The 27,134-nt window shown below is 40.4% G+C and overlaps 1 protein-coding gene across 2 annotated transcripts in view; it reads left to right on the top strand.

Moving 5' to 3' along the window:
* Positions 1 to 27,134, top strand: part of TBCEL (tubulin folding cofactor E like) — a 730,316-nt gene that overhangs the window by 428,315 nt on the left and 274,867 nt on the right. For both annotated transcript variants that reach the window (XM_044080979.1, XM_044080980.1), the window contains exons 4-5: positions 5,748 to 5,929; positions 17,677 to 17,933. In XM_044080979.1, the coding sequence (XP_043936914.1) occupies positions 5,748 to 5,929; positions 17,677 to 17,933 (439 nt within the window). The remainder of the gene's footprint in view (positions 1 to 5,747; positions 5,930 to 17,676; positions 17,934 to 27,134) is intronic.

Here is a 27,134-nt window from a genome sequence, read left to right on the forward strand (position 1 = left end):
CTTCCTCAGAGGAGGAGGAGGATTCTTCAGGAGACGAGTCTCTAGCCTACTCCACTCAGTTGGCCTCTCCCTTAGGGTATGCCAGTCCTGCCTGCCTTTCTGGATGTTTTCTCTGCTGCCTCCAAATATCCAGACTCTCAACCTCCTGCCCCCAAGTGTCCTGACAGGTTCTATAAAGTTCCTGAGGGCTCTAAATTCCTTTCAAGGCTCCTGCTGCTGATCCAGATACCATTTCTGTCTCCATGGATAAGGCTTTAAAACTTCTACCATCTGCTTCCTTGCTACCCTCTGATAAGGAAAGTAAGGTCATGGAAAGGTTAGACAAGAAGGTCTATACTTGGCCTTCTGTGAAATAAACTGTCAGACCCACATGGCAAAGTACTCGCTGGACCTTCTAGCGGATGCAGTGGAAACTTTGGCAGACATTCCAGATTCCCCAGCAAAATCAAAATTAGCAACTTTCTCTAATTCTACTGCACAAGTAACGAGGCACTCTATGAAGTGCAGTTATGATTCTGCTGATACCTTTGCTAGGGCTTGGATTTGTTCTGAGAAGATATTCTTGGCTTAGGCTACAGCCTTTACCTGAAGATTTCAAAGCCAAATTGCTGGATGTGCCTTTGGATAACAAAGCTTTGTTTAGGAGCTCAGCTGTAGAGCTCTTTAAATCTCTCCAGGAGAAAGGAAAGGATTTACAAGATCTAAAACATCATCTTGTTTTCCCAATCCCATGGTTCCAAAGAAATTATCCAGTAAAAACTGCTTTCATTAGGGAACCTTCTCTGTCTTCTTCTTTTTCATCTAAGAGTAAGAAGGGACCTAGAAAGCCAGCTTTTTCTAAATCTGCTTCTTTTACCCCTGCCTCTAAACAGTCCTTTCAGTCCCAACCCAAGCCAGGTAGTCTGTGACGATCAGGCCCCTGGGCCATCCACCCCCTTGTCCCATTGCCTCAGTCAGTCCCCTGCTGCTTGGAATCTGATTACTCAGGAATCTTTAGTGCTGTCCATTATCAAAACAGGACATTTTTATGGTTTGGGAAAAAATTCCCCTCATTCAGAGGAATTCCACCCCATCCCCCAAAGACCAGTTGAGTTTCTTTCCTCAGGTCGTTATGGACATGAATTCTCAGGGAACTATTGATGAAGAAGTTCCATCTTCCCAACAAAGGAAGGGGTTTTACTCCAGGATGTTTCTGGTCCCCAGGACAGATGGTCCCTGGAGATCCATCCTGGACCTTTGCCATTTAAACACCTTTCTCAAAGTCCCTTCTTTCCATATATTGACTCTATCTTCCTCCTACCCCTACTTTTCTCACAGGGGTTCATGGTGTCTCTGGATGTAAAAGACGCCTACTTTTACATACCTATCCACCCAAGGTTGAGGAAGTTTTTACATTTTTCTGTGGCTTCCTGGCATTTTCAGTTTTGTGCTTTGCCCTTTGGTCTCTCTATGGCACCAACAATCTTCACAGGCCCCTGTTGTAGCTTTTTGCAGAACACGGAATTCAAATTCTCCCTTACCTAGACGATCTTCTGATTCAGGCAAAGTCCCCAAAGCTTTTTCGAGAAAACCTATCCTTCACTGTTGCCCATCTACAGAGTCTAGGGTTCACTGTAAATTTTCAGAAGTCTTCCCTCATCCCTTCACAGGATCACATTTTCCTGGGATGCAGGATACAAACAGACAAACTGCTAACCTCTCTTCCAGGGGAGAAAGTTTTGTTCCTTGCTTCCTTCTTTCAGACCCTTCTTCCCCTCCAGTCCTTGACAGACAGGGATTTTCTTAGGCTATTAAGGTACGTGGCATGAACCATCTCTATGATACCCTTCGCTAGATTACCCATGAGGAAGATGCAATTGTAACTAAGAACAGTGTGGATGCAACACTTACACCTCTGAGAATTTTGGATTCCACTCATGCCTTGTTTAAAAAGGGAACTAGAATGGTGGATCCTTCAGGTAAAGAGAAACCCAGGCCTACCACTGCAACCACCCCTTCCTTCCAAAGAGTTATTCACAGATGCTTCAGACACAGGTTGGGGTGCAACTCTCCAAACCTGCAGAGTCAGAGATGTTTGGTATCCCAAGCAGGCCAAAGAACATATCAGTGTGAAGGAGATGAAAGCTCTGATTCTGGCACTACACATTTTCAAAAGCAACCTTGCAGGAGTGCTGAGGTGGTTCACAGACAATACCACTGCTCTTTGATACATCAATAAGCAGGGGGAATGAAGTCCTACATTCTGTGCAGACTAGCCTTACTGGCTTGGGAATTAGCCTTACAGAGTCCATACAGGCTGTTTATCTACTCTCAGCCCAGAATACAGTGGCAGACTCTTTAAGCAGGTCCATGACTCAATCCCATGAATGGATGTTGCACAGGGATGTGTTTCCTAGACCTAATCCATCGTTGGGGTACTCCTCGGATAGATCTGTTTGCCTCTGCAATGAACAGACAACTTCCAAAATTTTGTGCCAGGGTCCCACATCCCCTGGTGTGGAAGGTGGATGCTCAGTTTTTCTCCTGGAAGAGGATGTTTCTGTATGCATTCCCCTCCCCCTTTTTACCTCTGTTACAGAAGGTCCTACTGAAGATTCAGTAGGATCAACCAAAAATCTTGCTGGTGACTTCCTATTGGCCAAGGCAGCACTGGTTCCCTGTTCTCCTGCACCTAGCCAGGGGCAATCACAAGTTACCCCCCAGAATGGATTTGCTCACACAGGACAAAAGAACCCTAGTACATCCACATTTGTCAACTCTGAATCTGATATTGTGGGAGATAGGGTTTTAATCCCTTACAGACACATTTTTTTTTGAGGACATGCTAAAAGTTCTGCAGGAGGCCAGAAAAGCCGCAACTAGGAAGTCCTACATTTCCAAATGGAAAAGACTTTCGATCTGGTGTCATAAAAAGGATCTGCAACCGCTGCCAATGGATGTCCCAGTAGTTTTGTCCTATCTGTGTGAATTGATGCAGGCTGGGTTGTCCTATTCTTTGGTGAAGGTTCATCTGTGTGAATTGATGCAGATTGGGTTGTCCTATTCTTCAGTGAAGGCTCACCTTTCAGCCATCTCTACTTGTCTGCCTATGACTTCACCCTTGGCTTGTAGGTTACAGGTAAAACTATTCCTTAAAGGTGTATCAGACCTCCAAAGAAACTAATACCCCCTTCTTGGGATCTTAGTTTTGTGCTGGAGAAGCTTACAGTGACACCCTTTGAACCAGCAAGCTCCTCTTCTATGCAACATTGTACTTGGAAAACTGTCTTGTTAGTGGCAATTACCTCTGCAAGAAGGGTTTCAGAGTTACAGGCCCTGATGTCTATTCCCCCCTTCACTGTCTTCCCTAGAGATAGGGTCTCCCTGCATACAAACCCTACCCTTTATGCCTAAAGTGGTGAATGAGTTATCTTTAAACCAGTCCATTAACATTCCTACCTTTTTTCTTTCACCCCAGTGTCCCGGTGAGAGAATCCTGTGCACCTTAGATGTCCAAAGACAGCTCTGGTACTACCTTGACAAGACCAAACATTTTCACAAATCAGACTGCCTGTTTGTCTCTTACCACTCAAGAGCTCTGGGTAAGTCAGTTTTCAAGCAAACTATTTCCAGCTGGATTTGTAAAGCCATTTCCTTTTGTTATTTATCAAATGGAAAGACACTTGCTTCCCCAATGAAGGCTCACTCCACCAGAGCAGTGTCCTCCTCTGGGGCATTTTTTACAGGTTTAGACATTGGATCCATTCTGGAGGCAGTTACATGGTCCTTGTCCATAATTTCACAAAACAGTACAAACTTGACTCCATCTCCAAGTCCAGAGCTGGGTTTGCAAGAGCAATCCTGCATGGATTTATTGAGAAAGCATTGGCTGTTCCTCCTTCCAACCTGTCCCAAGCTTGAACTTTGGCATTCTCCCTTATGTGATGAATACTGCAGCATATGAATAGAAGGACATGGAATAGTTGTGTAAAATCTTACCATAACTATAGATGTCCTCCTCTTCTATATGCTGCACTATTGTGTTCCTCAGCCTGCCTTCCTCCTAATCCTTGCCTAGTTTCCTGTTGATATGTTTCCCAACCAGAATCTCTGGTTGGTGCTGGGAGGCATACAGTTCTGAGGTAGGTGCATGCTGATGTCCGCTTTATATCAGACATCTCTTTATGGCTGACTTATGTGTAATGTGTTGCGGCGTAGCCCGTACCCTCAGTAGCATGAAGACTTTTGGATACTGGCCAGATGTACGAGTCGGCCGGAAGCAGACTCCCTTATGTGACGAATACTGCAGCATATAGAAGAGAAGGACATCTATGGTTATGGTAAGATTTTGCACAACTATTCTTTCCACAGGGCTCAGTACTTCGACCTCTCCTTTTTTGGTGTATACCTTTCTGACCTCCGTATCATAAACCTTGATGCATAGATAACTAAATTTGCCAGTGACTGCAAACTGGATGCCTTTGTCCTTTCCTGCAGTGGTACAGAATCACTTCTGCAAGAGCAAGTTCTTTCAAGCCAGTGGTACTCACAGAAAAGGCTCAAGCTTAATACAAAAAAGTGCAGCATTGTCATCTGTGGGGAAAATGTCCCTTATCTACAACTACAGCATGGTTAGTGCCTTACTGCAGAATGGACATGGTAGTGTAGGTTCTTGGCATTTGGGATGATAAAATATTCACATTTGGTCACCATGTTGCAATACTAGGAATCCTTGTATCTAGCACAACTGATTTCCAAAAGTATCTCACCTAAGTCCAAGTATGTTATTGCCCCTCTGTACTTTGGCTTAATTAGATCAGTTACTAATTATGGTGCCCCTTTTGGCATGTACCTAGCCTGATGTGTAATGCAGCTGGAAAGGCCCCAAAGATTCCTGACTAAAAATTACTGGCTTTTAGACCCTTAGCTACCAAGCTAGACTAGAAACCCTAGCTCTGTACTCTGTGTGTTATAGATTCATGTGTAGAAATCTATACCTGCCATTCTGTACCATCAAAAACCCTACCCTAATGGATCTCAAATACTTTCACAGGATGAATGGACAGACACACACACACACACACACACACACACACACACACACACACACACACACACACACACACACACACACACACACACTCTGAAGCTGCACTAGTATAAAAAAAAATAAAACATGTTAGGAGAGATGGGTTTATTATCCAGTGGTTGCCAACATATCTGCAGCCATTTACTCCTACATTGTAAGCAGAGTGACACCCCTGCCTCCTTCAGGACTGATTTTGATAATTGGATTTTTTCCTTGGCCTGACATGTTTTTTTTTTCCCTCCTTTAAGTGGGGGGAAGGTACATCTTGAGGGGAGGGGGTATTTGGCATAACCACAAGTTTACTGACTACAGTGATCCTATGTGTGTGTGTGTGTGTGTGTGTGTGTGTGTGTGTGTGTGTGTGTGTGCGTATGCGCAAACTGTAATTTCTTTTGCTTTCATTCTAATTAATGTTTAATTAATGTTTTTGAGCCTTGTGAATACTATATTTATCTAAATGATTTAACAGTTATATATTGCCTAACTGCAAGTAAATAGTTTCATTGTTAAGCTGGGCAGATTTCTTCTTTATATAAACATAGATATGTAGTCACTAACAATGATATATTAAGCACATGTGGTTTAACACAATTCACTTCAAGGCTGTTTGCTAATTTTACTTAGAGGCTGATACTGGTTTAGAATCATTTGCTTATTTATTTTCTTATTGTTGTTACAGGTTGGTAAAATTGTGTCAAACCTACCTCAGTTGGAATTTTTGAACTTGAGCTCCAATCCATTGGGACTGTCTGCCTTGCAAAGTTCATGTGCTAGCCAGTTTTCCAACATCCGGAAGCTTGTTCTTAACAACGTGAAAGCCTCTTGGGAAACTGTTCATACACTAATCAAGGCGCTACCTGAGTAAGCACACTACTGCTGGGTTATGGTTTGCAGGGAATTGTGGCATGGTGGCTTTCTAGATTGTTGGGAGGCCTGGGAAAGTGTCAGAAGTCTTCTAACTCACTGTACATAACCTTGCTTAATTCTTTGACATTGTTTTCTTAAGAAATATGCCCATGCTACTTAGTCCTTTCTTTTGCCCTTGTTGATCTCTGCAATGTTTTGTATTTGTCTGGGTTCAAGTTACACCACCTTTTTGTACAAGGTTTAGGTAGACCTTGTGGTGATGACATGACATCATCCACTACACAACAGACTTGTTTTTCACTTCATGAGTGCCTAACAGAACTTTATTATGGTAACCCCTATATTAGCAGAACTTAAGACCCACTTTTTGTGGGAAGAGCAGCATAGGCCAAAGAATGAATGATGTCTTGAGCTGTCAGCATTTGTAACAAATTGCGCTTTTATGGTACTTGTTTATGAGTTGATTGGATTTTTTTGTGATTAAGCCTTGCTTTTTGAGGTGTACTTTTTGAGGCGTTATTCTGGTGCAGAACTCTTAAAAATATTTAGTCATATCTAGGTGCAGAACCACTAGGAATATTTCATTGTAACAATAAGACAAACTACTTGCATATTGCTGGAGCTGAATACATGGCCAAGTTAGCATGGGTATAATAATTGGTGTACACTCACCCTTAGACCACTCTTTGCATCATCACCCCTCCATCTAGGGATTGTGGCATTGGGCAATATCAGTCCATCACCTTAAATGTAGGCACACCCATCCTCCCCACACCAGCTACAGATGTCCAAAAAGTTAATCGAACTTGGGTCACGTGGATTGTTGTCAGGGTTTTTTTCTTTGCCAGTGGAGCTGGCTGTTTTTCCTTCTAGTATAGTAATATTCATAAATCATACTGAAACTTTGTTTCAAATCTACTAGTCTCTACAGCATGTACAAATTTTGTATTGTGTAAACACAGAATATTAAACTGCTGTTTTTAAGCCACTCTAAAATTATAAAGCTCTATGAAGAGGGTTTATTTATTTAACATTTGTTTACCAGGAAAGTCCAACTTGGAATGAAGCCAGTTTTCAGTGGAGGCCCGGGGAGAAACGCTCCAGACGTATGTCTTTGTAACGTGGGAGGAAACTGGAACACCCGGAGGTAACCTCCCCGAAAGCTGGGACAATATGCTGACTCTGCACAGAAGGTGCCCAGCCAAGAATCGAAGCAGAGAACCTCTTACTGTGAGGTGGCAACGGAACCGCTGCACCACTACGCCACTGTTTAATACCAGTATTATGAAATATAGCAGTTAAGGCTTCACTTGCATTTGAAGTTTAAATTTCTTTGGCCTTTTTTCCTTTTCTTCTTAAGCAGTCTTTTCCCTTGTGGTTCCAGAACCTTCTAGGTTTGACATTACATTTTCAGTCTTCTTCCTTTCCATTAATGCTTTAAAACAATTTCAGTTTCTAGATAGTCTTTGACATTATTGTTTACTTTGCAGTACCCTTTTGGTAAGTCATATTGCGTCAATACCATTGAGTATTTTTGCCCATTCCACCTCTGTACCAGATGTTATCTGCATTGTTAAAAGAAACTTTTTTTTTCTGTAGAAATAACTGTCAGGATTATTCTAGTTTTGTGCTTGTTCTTGCATGGTACATTCAATTGATTCACAAGTTTCACATTGCCATTTCTACCAGCATTTATCAAGTCCTTTATTTTTAGCTTGCTTGCTATGTATCTATCCATTTGAGTTTAGGCTTGGTTCATCTAACTCTGTATTATGAGTCCTGGTATGGATTTTTCTTTCCCACAGGCAACTGTAACCTACCCAGCAAGATGGCATGGCACCAGCCCATCTCCAGCTAGCTGCTCTTTCACAAAGACAGACAATCCCTGTGCTGGGCTACACCCCAGTCTGTATGTCAGTTATACTGGTTAGCAGCTTGTCCCCAGGCATTTGCTTTCTTATCCTTTTTCCTCCTCATTTTTTTAATTAGGGTTCCATCTCTATAGTATGCTGAGGTGTACTCTATCCACAAATTATTGCTGCATGCAAATAGGGATAAACAGATGCACCTATAAGCTTCTTCCCACTCCACTAACATTGACTGGTTGTTGTTTTCTCCCAGATTGGCCAAGGAGATGAGCTTTGAACATAAATGCTTAGGCCATTACATAGATGTTTTTATCTCGGCTTATACACATGCTACCTGTTATGATTATGTCCCTTTCTCAAGGTCATGATTGGCTTGGCTCTCCCACCCTGACTTACTCCCTGTTTTTAGCCACATGCTCAGTATCAGTATATATGCAACCTGAAAACTAAGTTTTGCAATAGGTGATCTAAAGAAGTACAGTAAAAGTGCTTATTATGTATGTTAAGAATTCTCTACTAGAAGCCTTTATTATAATAGATGTGGTTATCTGTAATGCTTACTAATTTAGCTTAAGTGGGATTTCAGTAGAAAAAGATATTCAGGAATAAAAGGACTATATTACGACATGGGAATCACAGTCTATACCATCTGTCTTCCCCAAGCTGTACTGCACTGGAGTTTAGGGAAATAAGTTACAGATGTTATATTTTCAAGAGGGAGTACCAGTTTGTACTCAGGATTGGAAAGTAATTACTGCTATTAAAAATATGATTAGGAGATTAATTAAGATTAATAAATATGAGAGCTATTTAGCAAGTGTAAGTTTAATGGATGCTGCAGATCACTCTGACCCTGCTTCAAGACATACATTTACGTTGGGTAAAACTAGAACCTCTACATGGTATGACAGAGCCTGCACTTTTAAGGAGTACATATGCATGAATAAAGCAGTGAAGGAGTAACATTAGGGTGTATGCCATTATTATTAGAACTGCTTAATTTTAACATCTCAAAAAGAGAAAAACATTGGAGGTTTCCTGGATACTGTTTGTAACAGCGAACATCTGAAATCCGGTAGATGAACATCTGCAGCAGTAACTCACGTAATTAAATGTGAATGGTTGAAACTTAATAAGAGAGTGGGATCTGCTGAAAAGTAGAGTAGTAGATAATCTCAAGCATTCCACAACAGAGGATCAGACGACTAGAAAAAAAATCACCTAACACGATGAAGGAAGTAAGACAGTTGGAAGATCCAAAGAACAAGGGATGGAAGAGAGATAGATGAGCATGCACTAAATATGAAAAAGAAACAATTTTAGAAATAGTGGATAAAAGTTTGAATTTTACAGGACAGATCCATCCATCCATCCACAACCCATTTTCCCATTTTTGCACAAAGGGTTGGGGTGTTACTTCAACAGTGGTAATCTTCTAAAGCCAATGTTTGCTGCAGCTACAGGACAGGTATTTTTTAAGACTCTCCAGAGTATCAACACACACTAGTTGTTAAGACTAATGCAGCAGAATAGCAAACAAACAATAGCTAACTTAGTATGTGCAGAAACAAGAGAGAGAATTGTCAAACTAGTTAACATAGTGGGGGAGTTCAGACATTTTGCTACGCTTTATAAAGTTGCGGAAAATATTTTACAAAGGGACAGTAAGAGTGACAAAATATTAGCTAAGCTAAATATTCTGTGTTTAAGTCATGAACAGGCAGAAAAATCAATGAAATGCATTGAAGTAATCAAAATACCAGAAGTAGTGAGTAAACTAAAGCAAAGTAAGACTCTGGTATTGATAGTTGCCAGCTGAGTTTTGGAAAAGGGCTGGAAACAATTATGATAGTCTGGCATTGATCTTTAATGAGATCTTTGAAATAACCAAAATATTTTGTAGGCCATTATGGTAATAACGTACAAAGAAGGAAAGAAAACAAGGTTATCATTTGTTATATAGGCCAGTGTTGGACTTAAGTCACAATTATAACATCTTTATGGCTTTACTGGCATACAGGTCAGGGATAGTATTTTCCCATTTAATAAGTTTGGACAGAATGGGATTTCTTAAAGGTAGACAGGTGTTTAACAGCGTAATGAGGACTGCTTTAATTACACAGCATGCTAATTTGCAGTATAAGAATATTACCCTATTAAGTTTAGTTGACGAAAAGGTATTTGATGTGGTACAATGGAGGTATTTAAAGAAAATATTTCAGTGGTCTGGCCTAGGTGATAAATTTGTAAAGTTAATCTCTTCAGTATATAGCAAAGCAGCTGTCAGAATAAAAATGCATCTAGGACTACCCCAATCATTTAGAACTACTAGAGATATGAGACAGTTGAGCCCCATCACAAAACTTTTATTCATACTATATTTGGAACTATTAAAGTCTTCAGATGTTAGGGGGATAAGTAGTGGATACATCTTTTTTAAGATGAGGTAAAGACCTATTCTCTTTTTTTTTCTGTCTAATGGATTAGTGATGTTGAAAGATTGACAGCTTCATCAGCCAATCGGAAAGCCTGATAGTCCATATATCACATCCTTTATGAGCAGACAGCATGTTGCACACTGATGTGAAAAAAACACGTCTCTGCCTGATACAGTGAATGGTAGAATGGTATAAACTGTGGCCAGATTGGATTTTGGAATTTGCACTGTAAGGACTTTAGTTAGTTTAAACCATTGTAAACTTGGACAAGTATTATTAGATACTTTTCTTGCCATTAGGATGTAACATAATATTTAGCAGTCATATAAGCTACTGACTGACTAAACAATAAGAAGTCACAAGGAGATAACAATACCTTTTATGTCATTTATTTGCCGCATTGGTTGTCACAGTGGTGCAGGGTTTCGTGTTGCCTCACAGCAAGAGGTTCTCTGGTTCGATTCTCGGCTGGGGTGCTTTCTGTGTGAAGTCTGCATGTCCTCCCTGCATTTGTGTGGGTTTCCTCTGGGAGCTCCTGTTTCCTTCCACGTTACAAAGACACACATCTGGAGCGTTTCTCCCTGGGCCTCTGCTGAAAATTGGCTTGTTTCATGTCAAACTTTCCCGGTAAACAAATGTTAAATAAATATTTTGATTATAGAAATACAAATATTTATAACTTAGATAATCTAATATTCCCTCATCCTTGGGGTAGAAAATAAAGTAATAATTGTGCCCTTAACATAACCTTTGTGTGAGTTAGATGTATATAAGCCGAATTTTACTGTTTTTGGTTTCATTATTAGAAATAGAAATAATGAAGCAATACATAAATAGTATAACTTGCACTGGTGTAATTACATGTAACAAGTTAGTAGCAATATCAGGTGTTTGAAAACAAAGATGTATTGTGATTTAGTTGTGTACAGGCAGAGTGATGGTGGTGGTTGCTCTTGTTACTGGTAGTAGAAACAAAGTAGCACACAAATGTTATAGATTGTGGACATATTTAATGTATACTAACGACACAGGTATACATTGAGTTAGTTGTGGTTGTGTGCAAATGGAATTTTACTACTGTTTGCTTTTATTTCTGGCAGAAGAAATATTTACAATAACAGGCAAATAGTGTAACTTGTAGATCAAGTTTAACTGTAGATAGTAAGTCAGTAGTTACACCCAAACATTTTTTAAATAGTGGTATATTGTAATCTGTTGTATCCAACATTTATTTATTAGGGCTTATTAAGGAAGTAAGTCATGAATGGCTTATCAGTCTTGACAAAAAACTGATTTGATAAGTGAATGATATCATTTAATAATACGGGTCTACTTCAAAACACTGAAATCTCATAACATTGAAATTCAAAACATTGAGACTATAACATCAAAAACCTGAAAACTCAAAACATTGAAAGTGTGCATTATAACATAGAAAACTACAACACACATGTAAATAACATCCCCTCCACCTATAACAACACCAAAGTAAGAAACACACTTTTTACTACGTTTCTGCAAGGGGGCAAGCCCCTCTGCACACCCTGTAAATTAAATATACCAACTCCTAGATTGCACTGTAGTGGAAAAAAGTAAATTTCCTAACCCCACTGTAACATGATCACCATACAGAATGTAAACATATGGATGTGTTGCTTCCAGTTAAGTTAGCGTTTTGAGAAGTGCTGGGAGAAGTGAATAGAGGAAAAGGTGTTTATTTTGCCAATCTATATGTGTTTTTATGCAATTCAGGTAAGTGATTTAGACATTATGTTTACATTCTGTATGGTGATCACAATACAGTGAGGTTAAGAAATTAACTTTTTCCACTGTAGTGCGTTCTTGGGGTTGGTATATTAAATTTACAGGGGGTGTGGGAGTAGAGCCCCCCCATGGGGGGTGCAGGAGGGGATTGCCCACCTGCAGAAACGTAGTAAAAAGTGTGTTTGTTAGTTTGATGGCTGTTATAAGTGGAGGGGATGTTTTTTACATATCCATTGTATTTTTCAGTCTTATGATGCAAAGTTTCAGTGTTTTGAGGTTTCGTTGTTTTGGGTTTTCAGTGTTTTATGTAGGCCCTTGGGTAAATAGCCTAGTACCTACCTATGAACCTATGGTCTCAGTGTTTTGAAGTTAGTGTTATGAGCTTTCAATGTTTTGAAGCAGACCCAATAATACATCCCATAAACATTTGAATACATCTATTTACAGCAAATTACTGTACAACTGATACAATTGTTATGTATACAAGTTGACATTACTCATTTTGTAAGTTTACTAGAAACAGATATATATGTATATATGTATATATATATATATATATATATGTATATATGTATATATATATATATACACCAGAGGATTTGTTTAAATGCAAAATTTTAACAGTGCGCTATATGCAAGCTATAAATTAAAAATAACTCATAATAAATGGTGCTCAAACTGCGTAAAGTTGTAAGAGCTGCACATTATATTAGGCGGGAAAACACTAGATATAGCCATAGACTGCAGTAATGGGAAGGCATTTACTTCGGTGCTGGATTTTGCTATGAATGGGAAAGAAGAGTTATAATAAGAAATTCTCATGCATACTGCTACTATTAATGAGGCTCCAGAGAAGAGTACAAATGATAGTAGACATTAACAGTACACACACAAAAAGGAAATTCCTAAAATGAGGAAGAATGAAGAATAAGAATAAACATTTAATAAAGAGGAAAAAGAAACAAAAGATAAAGCTGATGAAGATTTGCCCACTCTTAATAACTATGGCAAAATTCACAGTGAGGAAAATAGAATTGCAGCTGTAATAGTACTCCAGCTGAAATTAGCAATATTTCAAGTATATCATTCAAAACTGATACACATCTCCCACAATTAATATATGAAGAGAATAACAGAGTAAAAACAAAAACAGATCTTAACTTATCAGTAAATTAAAAACGAGCCACATAATTATGATGTGAAGAATGCAGAAGAATCAGAGAATTAAATTTTACCTTCTACAAAAAACACACCTAAGGAACAGTAGTCAAGGTGATGCAGATAAGCCACATGATGGCATAGTTCAGAAAAAAACTAAAAATTGCATTAAGATGACTGCACATTATAGCTGAATATCAAGAAATTTTTAATTTTGGGAACACCGTTGATTGAATTAGGCTCAAATAAATCCCTTTGGTTATGTTAGAATTCAGCTGAAAGAAGTACAAAAGAAAATAATACTTGAAATTGAAATATACTAAATAATGAATCTGAGTTATTATTCTTGGGTGATTCCATAAAATGTTGACTGCAAGAAAATTGTTGATGTAAATAAGAAAAGGGTTACTGTATCATCCCTTTCAGAATTTAAACTTCCTGATAAACCTATACTGTTGTCTAGATTAGTTCAAGTAAAAATAAAGTATAATAAAAAGATTATACATACAGGACGAAATGACGTGAGACAGTCCCATTAAATTATGCATTAGACATTCTGGAATAATTGGAAATAAATTCAGTACTGATGGTATATCTTGAAAACATTCCATCACCTCAGTGGAATGATTATCTTTTTACAAACGCACATATTTTTAATACTTGGCTATGTCAGTTATGCACAGTTTTCATGATATATATGGTAACTAATTCAGAGGAGTTGTAGATAAATTTTGTTTAAGTTGTATGACAGGATTCAAAATTGGAAACATATCTATGTTCAGCTTTTTATTAGGAAATGTAAACGGAATAAACAGGGATGTAACACACCTGTTTATCTTTTAAATGGATGTGTTGATAATGCACAAAGTATTGTAAACAAATGCAATGAGATGAAAACTTTGTCACACATGAATTAATTAAATTGGTAGAAACCTGGAATTCTTCAGGCCTGGTATTCCTAGGTTATAAAAACTTGAGTGCTTAAGATATAATTTGAGAGGTGGTGGCATCCTAGTACTTATCCATAAATCCATTCCATGCATGTCATTTTCTGTAAGTAAATACCTGGAGGTTTCAAAGGGTTGACTTACTAGGTATTAAACCTGTTAGTTGCCCGTTTTCATCTGAGGCCTGGGGAGAAAAGCTTCATACATTATGACAGTACAGTATGTCAGTCAAAGAAAAAAAAAAACAGTTTAGAAAAGAGGCTTACAAATTTGTCATAAATTCCCACGAGTATTGGTAGTACAGGGAACAGATGAGAATATTCACACTAGTGTTATACTTTTAATACATAATTCACCACACATTGCTATAGTTTGTATTACAAGGAATTATATGAATTTGAGGTTAGTGGAAGACCTTATAGCAGATATAGTTATGGTTCAAGATGTAGAGGAGATATGAAGCTAGAGTGAGGTAGAGGGAGTTAGCTTGGGTCAGAGCATGTACATATCCAAGACTTGTTGAGAAAGGATTTTAGTTGATTTTTGAAGCTGACTTTGTTTGTCTGAATCCTGATTTCAAGTGAAGAGAGCTCCACATTTTTGCGATAATACAGAAGTAAAGAGTTCCACATTTTTGCAATAGTACAGGAGTAAAGAGGAGATATGTCTACTTTTGGATACTTCTACCAGTCCTTTGTTGGTGAACCTTAGCTGATAGTTGTTGGTGTAATGGTTAATTAGGTCATGTAGGGCTGGGGTTTTGTTGGGATAGTAGAGAATTTGGTGAGATAGGTTGAGCTGATTTACGGTCAGTAAGTTTAGTAATTCAATTCAGGACAATTTCTGAAGGGCTTGACAGTGGTGAGATCTGTAGGAAGAGTCCGTTGCGAATATAACTATCTTGTTATAACAAGTGGATAGCTTGTTTAGGCTGTCTTTATTTAGGTTAACTAGGACGGGAGAAGTGTAGAGTAATGTGGAGAGTAGGTGGGTTCTTCCTATGGTAGTTTTACTATTGGAGGTCAGGTAGTTTTTACATCTATAGAGTGTGCCTGTTTTTTTTTTTTATTTTTGCACTTTTGTTATGATTTGAGCTGTGTGCTTGTCGAAGTTCATGTTTTGTTCAATGATGACACTTAGTAGCTTGGTATGTGCATCTATATGGGTGTTGTCAGAGGCAGAAACTGTAAAAGGGGGAATGGGGTCTATAGCTTTGGAGGAGTGAAAGAGCATAAGCTGTTTTTTTTTTGGGATTTAGTATTAATTGGGAGTCAGCTTACCAGGTTTCAACTGCTGTGAAGGATTCTTGGGTTATTTTCTGTATAAGTTGGAGGGAGGAGGCTGAGCAGATTAGGGTAAAGTCATCAATGTATTTGACTAGGCTTGCATGAAGGGTGGCTTTGTGGAGGTTGTTTGTGAATATTGTGAAGAGCAGGGAACCGAGTATAGATTCTTGAGGCATGCTAGCGTGACAGGGAGAAGGGGGTTAGAGTGTCTTGCCACTTAATGGCTTGTCTGTGCAAATTATTTAGTTTAAGTTCTGAGAGAGCAGTCAATAGTTTGTTATGGGAGACTGTATCAAATGCTTTAGAGAGGTCTAAAAAAGACAGTTGATACTTGGATGGTGAAACTAATAAGGTCAGTGGTGGTGCGGTGGCCAGTTCAAAAACCATGTTGAGTTTCAGCTAGGAGATTGTTAGAGAGAAGTTATTTTAGTGTCTGGGTATGTGTACATTTCTCTAGGATTTTAGAAAGTGGGAATAGTATTGCTATCAGGTGGTAGTTGGATAACTCAGTAGAGTTTCCACCTTTGTAGAGGTATTATATGTAAGATTTTCCAGAGGACTGGGACTTCTTGCTCGGAGATTGCTCTATTTATAATTATAGAGACAGGGTATGATATAACTTTGGCTGCAATTTGGAGGTATTGTGCTAGTAGTTTATCAGCTGCCAGGGTAGTGGGTCTTAAATTGGTTAGGTATCTGAGGATTTTATTGAGTTTGTTAGGTTTGGGAGGGTTGTGTGTGGAGAATTCATTGACAGTTTTAGAATAGAGTTAGTCAAATATTCATTGAATTGTTGAAGAAAAAAGAACAGTTGAAGAAAAAAACTGAAATGACACACCTCTAGATATAATTGCCAGTGATATGAAAACTGGTAACCAATGTTAGCATCTGTATGCCATTAAGAAAGTCTGACCATACCTCAAAATGCTGTAACTTAAGAAAATGTAAAGTTATTCAAATACTTATAATTTTATACCATAATTACAGAATAATTAAGTATGGTGAACTGGCATGTTTAAGTGGCACAAGAGACCTTGGCTTTGGCTGTTCTGTCTTAGAAAGTATGTTACACAAGTGAGTGGAGTGAACTGCTGTAGAAAAAAATACTACACATAAAAACATAAGTGGGCTCAATGGTGGAGTTAAAATCTAACTGCACTTTATTAAAAAAAAAAAAAAAGAAGAAGAAGTGCTGTCATACCTTTAATTTTACTAAAAATTAGTAAAGAATTTTAGTATAAAATTAAACAGAAGATATTTGAATAGAAAATAAACTAATGTCAACAATAAAACTTTATTGTAAGTATATCACTTGTCAAAAACACAAGTAATCTAGTTATGTGTCTTGCACTCAAGGGGACTACTGTTCTGGACTCTAACCAGATAGAAAATGCATTTAACATCTTCACTAAAATATGAGCAATTATTTCATAAGAAATCATTAACATGGCTAAGTTAGATGTAGTCAGTCCAACATGTCCAGTGATTACACAATATATTTCTGAGACAGCATTGAAAAGGTTGAGCAAAAATGCAAAAAAAACTGGACCAGATAAAATATCAGCCATTCCATTAATTAATATGATTACAGAATTAATAGTTTTATTGCCATACAATTTTAATAAGTTATTGAGTACAGTTACTACTCCAGGTTCATGGAAAAATAAAGTATAATCCCTCTACCTCAAACTGGTAAGGCAACAGAGGTGAACAGTTATAGACCAGTCACTTTAACCTCAGTCTAGGACTAGGTAAAGTGTTTTGAGTGATGCTTATTTGAGTTTATGCGATATAGTAAATTAAAAATTATTTGATTGATATTTTCTAGCATATTTTCACAAGAGGTGGATCAGCACTGACAACTTTATTTGGATGTTGTGACCAGATAACATCAGGAAGCTGGCAAAGGATTAACAGCAGGAGTAATATTCCTCATGTAACAATGTATGACATACTGATCAAAGATATATAACTCTTACTTTATAATCTGGGTTGGGAAAGATGAGTTGGGACAGGTGAATACAGGGGGTTGAATAATTTAAAGAAGGAGATAGAGAAATGTGATTATTCTAGGTGGATGAACAACAGAGAAGTACATTAAAATGTCTGTGATATCAACATGATTCTACACTTGCTGACAAACTGCCTGCTTATTTGATAGTACCTCCTGCTACACTGCTTTCAGTCTTTTTTAAGGTTGTTAGTAATGCTCAAGTTGGTTATTGCATGTGATAGGCTTTAAGTAATTGGTCTCTCATGGACTTTTTCTTATTTCTGCAGGTTAGAAGAGCTCTTCTTGTGCCTTAACGAGTTTAAAACTGTGTCTTATTGTTCATCTTCTTGCCATTCTCTCCGCCTTCTGCACATCACAGACAATAAGCTTCATGACTGGAGTGAGGTTAGGAAACTTGGAATCATGTTTCCAAATTTAGAAGTACTATTTCTGTCTAACAATAATCTGACTTCAATTGGAGATTCAGAGGATACTCTTGCAAGACTGTTTCCAAACCTTCGATGTATTAACTTGCACAACTCAGGTACAGTATTGAATGTTATGCTCTGTAGTGATGGTAGTGAAGATAATATATATAAGGCTGATAATTCCTTTGTTAAGAAGCATATTTACTAAAGATGCATGTGCATTTCTTTGTACATAGATCACATTTTCATGCAGTTTGTGTTTCTGAATGCGAGTAATACAATGCTGTTGTCTTTCCATCTCCTGGTATGAAACATTCAGCTTTATGTCATCCTCATACCAATGGGCAACACTGATGTACGATTTTGTTTTTGAACTTGGTGAGAATTTTCTCTCTGACATGAGCAATGTTTACAAATTATTTAAGGATACTAAAATTTTGATTGTGATATTGTTCATTTTAACATTTTCTACAGATGTGTGTTTTGGAATGTCTCAGGGATGCATTATTGCAAAATGAAGTCATGATTCATTGTTTAGAAGTGTAACTGGGAATGCTTGCAATGTCATCATCTGATTCAGGAGATAACTTTTAGATGGATGCATAGCTGCTCATCAACAGATACAGTAATTCAGTTGATGGTGGAAATGCATGCTGAAGATATAACTGAGAAGAAGTTTTGTCTCATAGTAATGTTGTCAACCACTGTGTGTCAATGAACTAGCTAGCAGGAGAAACCTGAGTCAAATGGGATCCTGTATCTCAGGGTTTCAGACCTTTGTGAAGGAGCAGCTAAGAACAGGAGAGACCTATTTACAACAAACCCTTACATATGTGGCCTTTCAGCCCTTTGGGATCATGGTATTTCAGTACATTTGTCTTCACAGTTCCTTCCTCACTCCCCAATGTTGCTTACCATCATGTTTGGTGCACTCAATCACTAGAAGAGTAGAAGAGAGACTGAAGGAGCTGCTCAAGATATGGAATACTGTGAAGTAGGTTAAGGTGGTAAGAGAGGTACAGAGTAAGAAAGTATTGAAGGGGACACTGAGCAGCGGTGACCATGGACGAGTCAGCACCACTAGGAGAGCAGAAGGGAAATAGTGATAGGGGCACTTACTTAAATGGGAGGGACAGAAATGGACTGAAGAGTGGAGAGGGCTTGTATAAAGAGTGCACAACAGAAAGAGATCACATGCAGAACATTGCCAGCACAGTCAGGAGGGCAGATTTGGGGATTTGGAGAGGAAACTGTTACAGATAGGAAGGATAGGAACATAGGCATGAGATGAAGGCAACAAGAGCTAGTGTAAGTACGGATAGAGAGGAGGGTTTTGGTAACAGGAGACTATATCACCAGGATATTGAGTGCTGCTTAGTAAGACATGGGAATAGGTGACCTAGGTGGTCACAAAGAAGAGAGGGGTGATCACATTCTGTTGTGCTTGTATGCTGCAACCTCCTTTCAGAAAGAGACAGTTGAAATGGCAGCAAGAAGGGTCAGGGGATGATGGATAAATACTAGGACAGTAGTTTGTGATTGCATTCTCATAAGTACTGTCTGTATCAGAACTTCAAAATAGCCCCAGTCTGATAAGCAAGTCAACGGTAGTTGTTCTAGCAGGAAATTCAGTAATTGTTGAAAACAGCCAGTTAAAAGAAGTAATTTTGGTTTGAATTCAGTTCTTATTTGAAGAGTGTTTTGTCTAAATCTCATCAAAGAAAAAAAAAACAGGATAAACGAGCATAAAGTGAAGAACAAGGAGCAAGAGAAAGTTGTGTTAGATAAGGACTCCACAGATATTCAGTGGGAAGCAGATCAATGTATGATGCAGTGCAATTTCTCAAGTACACTCAGAGGTTTTTAAAATAAGTGGAACTCTAGAAGAGTATATAAAATTAAATGAGGAGGGATGGGGAAAAAGTAGATGAAGCATTGCAAAATTACAGTAATGTGTTGGTCAAGCTACATAAATCACAAATGGAAATTAAGAAGAGACTGACAAAAATGTGGCTTCTTAAGAGGGACTGAAGTGGTTGATTTGGAGGACAGTGCTGAAATGAATGGATTGTATTGAAAACCAGTATCAGCATTTGGACTGGCATCCAATAGGAGGACACACCAACAGAAAGGGCACACCATGTTTATGTCCCAAAAAATCTTTAAAGAAAGCAGCCAAGGCCAGTAGTTGAAGATATAAGTATGCAAACAAAAGGAATTATTGTTAACAAAATTGTGGCAGACAGGAAAGGGTTTGAAAAGTGGTGACACTAGAGTATTTGTAGAAAATTACTGATGATGTCCTTCAAGGATGCATCTGCAGTCATAACATATGGGTTGTCCTGCCTCAGGCAGCCCTTCGGTCGGCCGGATTCCAAAGTCTGGGTCTGGCCTCGGCTGATGTCGCACTTTCCCCGACGTCAGAGCGTCTGGGGTATAAAAGCATCAGCCGACGCCATTTTCCTCAGTCTTTCTTGCTGCGCGGTGCCCAAAGCAGAAGCTGTTCGCAAGTACCGGTCGGTCAGATCCAGTGATTTCAGCTACCGAAAACTTCGACAAAGCTGAGTACCCCGTTGGGGACTCTTTCTTGCCTCAGCCAATGTCTGATAAAGTAAATAATTGTTTAACTTGTGGGAAACAAATACCTCATAAGGATTTCCATTCCTACTGCCTTCCTTGCTTAGGCCCAGACCACGACGTATCGTCCTGTTCAGCCTGTGCTTCCTTCAACCGACGAACTCTTAGACGTCGGTCGGAGTTTGCAGAGGAAATTTTTGGGGCTAGTTTTGCATATAAAATGCCGTCAGAGACTCCGACATCACATTTGGTGAAAAAACGGAAGGACAAGGACCGACACTCGCGGCCCGCGGTTTCGGCTGAAACCACGGTAAGGCCTACCTCGAGTGTCTCGGTTTCGGCCGAAACAGAGTCTTCAGAGATTCCTTCATCCGAATCCACTCAACCGACCACTGCGGCCCGGGAGGCCCCGGCTGAGTCGGCTAAAGAGCTACTTACCGAAACCAGTGCCCAGGATATGTCCGACACCATACCTTTGGACATATCTACTCCTGCACGTGGGGCAGCTAGGCCCCCTGCTTCCATGTCCATTAAGGCCTTTTCTAGGGCTAAAGCTGCTAAACTTTCTAAAGCTTTGCCTCCCAAGACTACATCCCAGAGGCCTTCCTCTAGTTCTCAGATCCTCAGCCTTGCAGAGGACCTTATTTCTTTAATTAGAGGTTCACAACCTCACCCGGACAGGGCCTCTCACCCTCCACCAGACAAAAGGCCCAGGACTGAGCTTTATGACCCACACTCTTCAGATGAGTCCTCGGATGGTTCTGAGTTGTCAGACCACCAGGAGGAGGCTTATTCGCCCTATGAGGATTCTGATGCAGAAGAATCTATCCCTTCGGCCTTCCCTCCTGAAGAGTTTTCCTTTGGTGAGACTTTACACTCCATGAGAGAGCATTTTCAATGGCAAGGTCAGGATTTCTCTGATTCTAGAAAAAGATTAAGGACCTCTTTACATTTGCCTCAGCATAGGCCCTTAGCTATACCTCCTGTTTTGAATGTAATTGATGATGTGTACAATGATGTCAGTACAGCCCCTGATACTCTCCCCGCACCTGCCAAACCTGATAGATACTACAGGGTCCCGGATTCTCATTTTCATCTGTATAAAGCCCATTCTGCAGACCCAGAAACTATTACTCTGGGCCTTAAAGGGGTTGCGGCTGCCACTGCCAAAAATCCTCTACCTTCTGAAAGAGAGTCTAGAGCTTTAGAGAGATGGGGAAAGAAGGTATATACTTCTTCAACTCTTTCCGTCAGGGCACTAAATTGTCAATTTCATATGATACAGTACCAAGAGTATTTGTTAGATGAACTGAACAAGAAGCTTTCTTCTCCTGAGCCCCTTGACCGTAAATCCCTTCAGGATTTGGTACACAACTCACAGCAGGTTAGTAATCATTTCTTAAAGTTTGGTTATGATGCATTGGAGGCTTCATTTAGGTCAGCTATGACTGGGGCAGTTATTCGCAGGCATGCCTGGCTGAAGGAACAATCTTTGCCAGACCATGTTAAAGCTAAACTCCTGGATGCTCCAATGGAGAAACAAAATTTATTTGGCTCCTCTGCTCAGGAGGTCTTAAAAAAGTATGAAGAAAAGGCAAAATCTGTGCAAACAGTTAAGGATTTCCTACAAGTACAACCACCGAGATTCAGCAGAAACTGGCCTACTAAGAATTGGTCCTTTCCAGACTCGGACAGAGCCCAGAGAGGCAGGAACAGACGCCCCAGAGGCAGAGGCCAATCTAGGGGCTCTTACAGAGGCCGCCAGTGGCAGCCTGCCAACCAGAGAGGTAGTGCAACAGCAGCAACAACAACTACTACACCAGGACAGGCTCAATGACTTTACTCTGATTCCGCCCACCAGGGCTCAACTGGAAGCACCCTTGGGTGGAAAGCTTGCTTTATTCTCGAAAAATTGGCATTATATTACAAGGGACACATGGACACTGCAAATAATAGACAAAGGATACAGGTTCCACTTCCACACTTTGCCAAAAAGAAACTGAATGCCAAGCCTACCACCAAATCAGAGGGCAGAGGCTTTAAAGCAGATCAACAACTTGCTTCAAATGAAAGCTATAGAAAAGGTACCACTTTCAGAGCAAGGCCAAGGATTTTACTCCAGACTATTCCTTGTACCAAGAAAAGAAAATCAATGGAGGCCTATTCTCGACCTGTCCGCACTGAATACTTACCTCATTGTGCTAAAATTCAAGATGCTGACCCTACAGCAACTTCTTCCCATGTTGGGCAAGGAGTCTTGGCTGGTGACTCTAGATCTCAAGGAGGCATACCTGCACGTCCCTATTCGACCAAACTGCAGAAGACACCTCAGGTTTCTTGCAGGATCAGAGCATTATCAATTCTCAGCATTGCCCTTTGGCTTATCTACTGCGCCCAGAGTATTCACGAAATGCCTGGCATCAGTAATTGCACACTGCAGACTTCAGGGATTAAAATCTACCCTTATCTGGACGACTGCCTTATACAAGCGGACAACAAGGTAAATTTGATAAAAGACTTGGCCTATGCCATCCACCTACTACAGGCATTGGGATACACAGTCAACATCCAAAAATCAAGACTGGTTCCATCCCAAAGGATAACCTTTCTGGGTGCGGATCTAGACACAACCACCCAAATGGCCTTTCTCACAGAAGAAAAACAAAAACAACTTCCGGATTATTTCATGAATCTGACAAGACAAGCTCAGCTTACTGCAAGGAAAATCCTGCAGGCCCTGGGTTACATGGCATCCTGCATAATTCTGATACCACAGGCCAGGCTGCATATGAGAAAATTACAATGGTATCTAAGGAGTGTATGGTCTCAACACAGTCACAGTTTGGAAACTTTGATACCAATCATTCCTTGCCTTCAAAAGGAATTCCTGTGGTGGGCTCAGGCCTGCCAGTCCAACAGAGGGTTGCCTTTCAACAAACCAAAAACAAAACAAACCATCACCACGGACGCTTCAGACCGAGGATGGGGAGCACACATGGAGGGCAAATGTATCCAAGGCCTATGGTCTCAAGGACAGCTACACATGCACATAAACCAAAAGGAAATGCTGGCAGTAATGCATGCAATCGAGGCTTTCAAACCCTTCCTCCATCAAGGCCACCTGTTAATAAGGACAGACAACACCACGGTCATGTGGTACATAAACAAGCAGGGAGGCACACACTCCTACCCTCTATGCCGGCTGGCTATGAATCTGTGGGAGCTATGCCTGAAACTCAATATCCAACTGCAGTCCCAGTTCGTGCCAGGAAAGGAAAATGCACTGGCAGACAGCTTAAGCAGAACTACTATGGATGCACACGAATGGATGCTGCACCCAGACATCTTCCAACTCATAACAAAGGCATGGGGAATGCCGGAGATAGATCTGTTCGCCTCCCCCCTCAACCATCAACTGAGGACATTCTGCTCAAGGACATACCACCCACAAGCATGGAGGGTGGACTCTCTCTCTTTCAGCTGGAAAGCTCTAAAAGTATATGCCTTCCCACCTCTTCCTTTAATGTACAAGGTTCTACTGAAGATCAGGGAGGAACAGCCAAGAGTGATTCTGACAGCTCCAGACTGGCCAAGGCAACACTGGTATCCACTATTGAGGAGCATGTCACAGGCAAAACCATGGCCTCTCCCCCTATGGCCTCTTCTTCTGACGCAGAACAATTTCAAGATCATGCATCCCAACTTAAAAACATTGCAGCTAACTGCCTGGAAAATCCCTTAAATCCAAAACAAAATGTTTTATCACAGAGAGTGAAGGACATTATCATGGAAGCTCATGACCTTCCAGAAGGAAGACTTACTCAGCTAAATGGAAAAGATTTTTCATTTGGAGCACATCAAAAGGCTTAGATGTGACAGTGGCAAGCATGACACATATTCTGGAATACTTAGCAGAACTGTTCCACAATGGCCTTTCCTATTCTTCCATTAAGATTCATGCCTCAGCAATTTCAGCAGAATACAATGTGGATCCACCTATCTTCTCACACCCTCTCCTCAAGCAATTTCTGAGAGGGATCAAAATATCAAACCTCCAAGAAAACCCCCTTTACCTGCTTGGGATCTCAACTTTGTCTTGGAGAAACTAACACTTCCTCCCTTTGAACCAGCAGCAACAGCAGATCTTCAGTTTCTGTCTTGGAAAACTGCATTCCTTCTGGCAATAACTTCAGCAAGAAGAGTATCTGAGTTACAAGCATTAATGGCAGTACAGCCATTTCTTATCTTCCATCAGGACAGAGTTACACTAAGAACTAATCCTACCTTTATGCCAAAGGTGGTATCTAGGGTATCCTTGAATCAAGCTATTCACTTGCCTACGTTCTTCCCAAATCCACAGAATAGAGGGGAAAAACTTCTGCACACCCTGGATATACACAGACAACTATGCTACTACTTGGACAGAACTAAAAGTAGCAGAAAAACTGACCAACTATTTGTAGCACATGCTGCTGGGGTGCAAGGAAAAGCAATTTCCAAACAGACAATTTCAAAATGGATAGGAAATTGCATTCGATTTTGTTACTCCTTTCATGGAAAGTCAGTTCCTGCAAACATCAGGCCTCATTCCACAAGGGCCACGGCCACCACTACAGCCTTCCTACGAGGGGTGGCTACCAAGGACATTTTAGAAGCTGCTACTTGGAGCTCCGTGCATACATTTACCAAACATTACAATCTACCTTTATACGCCAGATCCAGAGCAGGCTTTGCTACTGCAGTCCTGCAGGGGATCTTAACTACACCATCTTTTTCTTAGTACCTCCTCCCCCAGATTGGCTATGGTATTCTACCCATATGTTATGACTGCAGATGCATCCTTGAAGGACATAGTACAGTTTTGTACCTACCATAAATGTAGATGTCCGATAGGTATGCATCTGCAGTCAGGTTTACCCTCCCTCCTACCCCTCTGTGGTATTCCTAGGGTGTTTACCCCTCTTTTAGCTAGCTGGGGGAATCTATTATGGTGTATTTGTATTTGTTTGTATATACATGTATATATATATATATATATATATATATATATATATATATATATATATATATATCATTTTGCAAATGTTTGGAATTCTATTGCATTTATCCAAATTTAGCCTTCCTAGAGGGCACCTGGCATCTGGGGCAAGAAAAACTGAGGAAAATGGCGTCGGCTGATGCTTTTATAACCCAGACGCTCTGACGTCGGGGAAAGTGCGACATCAGCCGAAGCCAGACCCAGACTTTGGAATCCGGCTGACCGAAGGGCTGCCTGAGGCAGGACAACCCATATGTTATGACTGCAGATGCATACCTATCGGACATCTACATTTATGGTAGGTACAAAACTGTACGTACTTCGTGTTTCATTGTTGCAGTCATCACATTTGGGTTATCTGCTTGCAGTAGTCCTCAGTCGGCCTGATTAACAAAGTCTTGGGTCCTACGTCGGTTGCTGTCTCTTCTTCCGTGACGTCAGGTAGTCAGGGGTATAAAACATGCAGCCGATGTCATTACATCAGTCTTTCTTGCCGTGCGGTGCCCGAAGTAGAAGCAGTTCGCAAGTGCTGATCAGCCGACTCCTGAAATTTTCATTTTCGAGTTTCAGAACTGAAGTCTTCAACTAAAAGCTAAGTACCCCGTTGGGGAAACTTTTTCTTGTTCTAAACCGATGTCAGTAAAAGTAAATAATTGCATTTCTTGTGGAAAGCAAATACCTCATAAAGATTTTCATTCGTACTGTATTCCTTGCACAGACCCTGACCACGAAGTACCTCGCTATTGGTTTTGTGCCTTACTTAAACAACGAACTGTCTGTCGTCGGTGTATTTTCGCTTCTAAATATTTTGGTGCTCGGTTCAATTATCCAGATATGTCTTCAGTAAGCCATCCGACTACCGACATTCCAAAAAACGCAAAGATAAAGACAGAAACAGGCCGCCTAGGTCCAAAGCTGCCGACGACGCTTCTCCTAAGCCAGTCGCCAGTTCGCCGGTACTCAGTGAGGCGCTTTCGCAGCCCCTGATACCCGCTACTTCAGATTCGCAGGCCTCTACTGTGACCCATTCGGAGTCCGGTATGCCGCGAGATGCTTCAACTGTGGAACCTGCAGATGTTTCTACCTTGGATGGGTCCGGAGCCGCTGTGCAGGCACCGGATGTTCTTCGTGTTTCACTGTTGCAGTCATTACATTTGGGTAATCTGCTGGTGGGTTGCCCTCAGTCGGCCTGATTAACACAGTCTTGGGTCCTGCGTCTGTTGCTGTCCCTTCTTCCATGATGTCAGGTCGTCAGGGGTATAAAACATGCAGCAGACGCCATTACATCAGTCTTTCTTGCCGTGCAGTGCCCGAAGCAGAAGTAGTTTGCAAGTGCCAGTCGGCAGACAACACCACAGTGATGTGGTACATAAACAAGCAAGGGGGTACACACTCCTCCCCCCTTTGCAGACTAGCCATGGCATTGTGGAACACGGCCTTGACCTATCAGATACAGCTACAAGCTCAATTCCTGGCAGGAAAACTGAATGCTCTGGCAGACGAACTAAGCAGAAATTTCATGGACCCACACGAATGGAAACTGGAACCATGGACTTTCAACATGTTGACACGCAAATGGGGGAGTCCAGACATAGATCTTTTTGCCGCACCCCAGAACTATCAGTTGGACAAATTCTGCACAAGAATTCATCACAAAAAAGCTTGGAAAGTGGATGCTGTATCATTCAGCTGGAAAAACCTA

The sequence above is a fragment of the Protopterus annectens genome, chromosome 8.part0, assembly GCF_019279795.1.
Source record: "Protopterus annectens isolate FY-2018-M chromosome 8.part0, PAN1.0, whole genome shotgun sequence".
Lineage (NCBI taxonomy): Eukaryota > Metazoa > Chordata > Ceratodontiformes > Protopteridae > Protopterus > Protopterus annectens.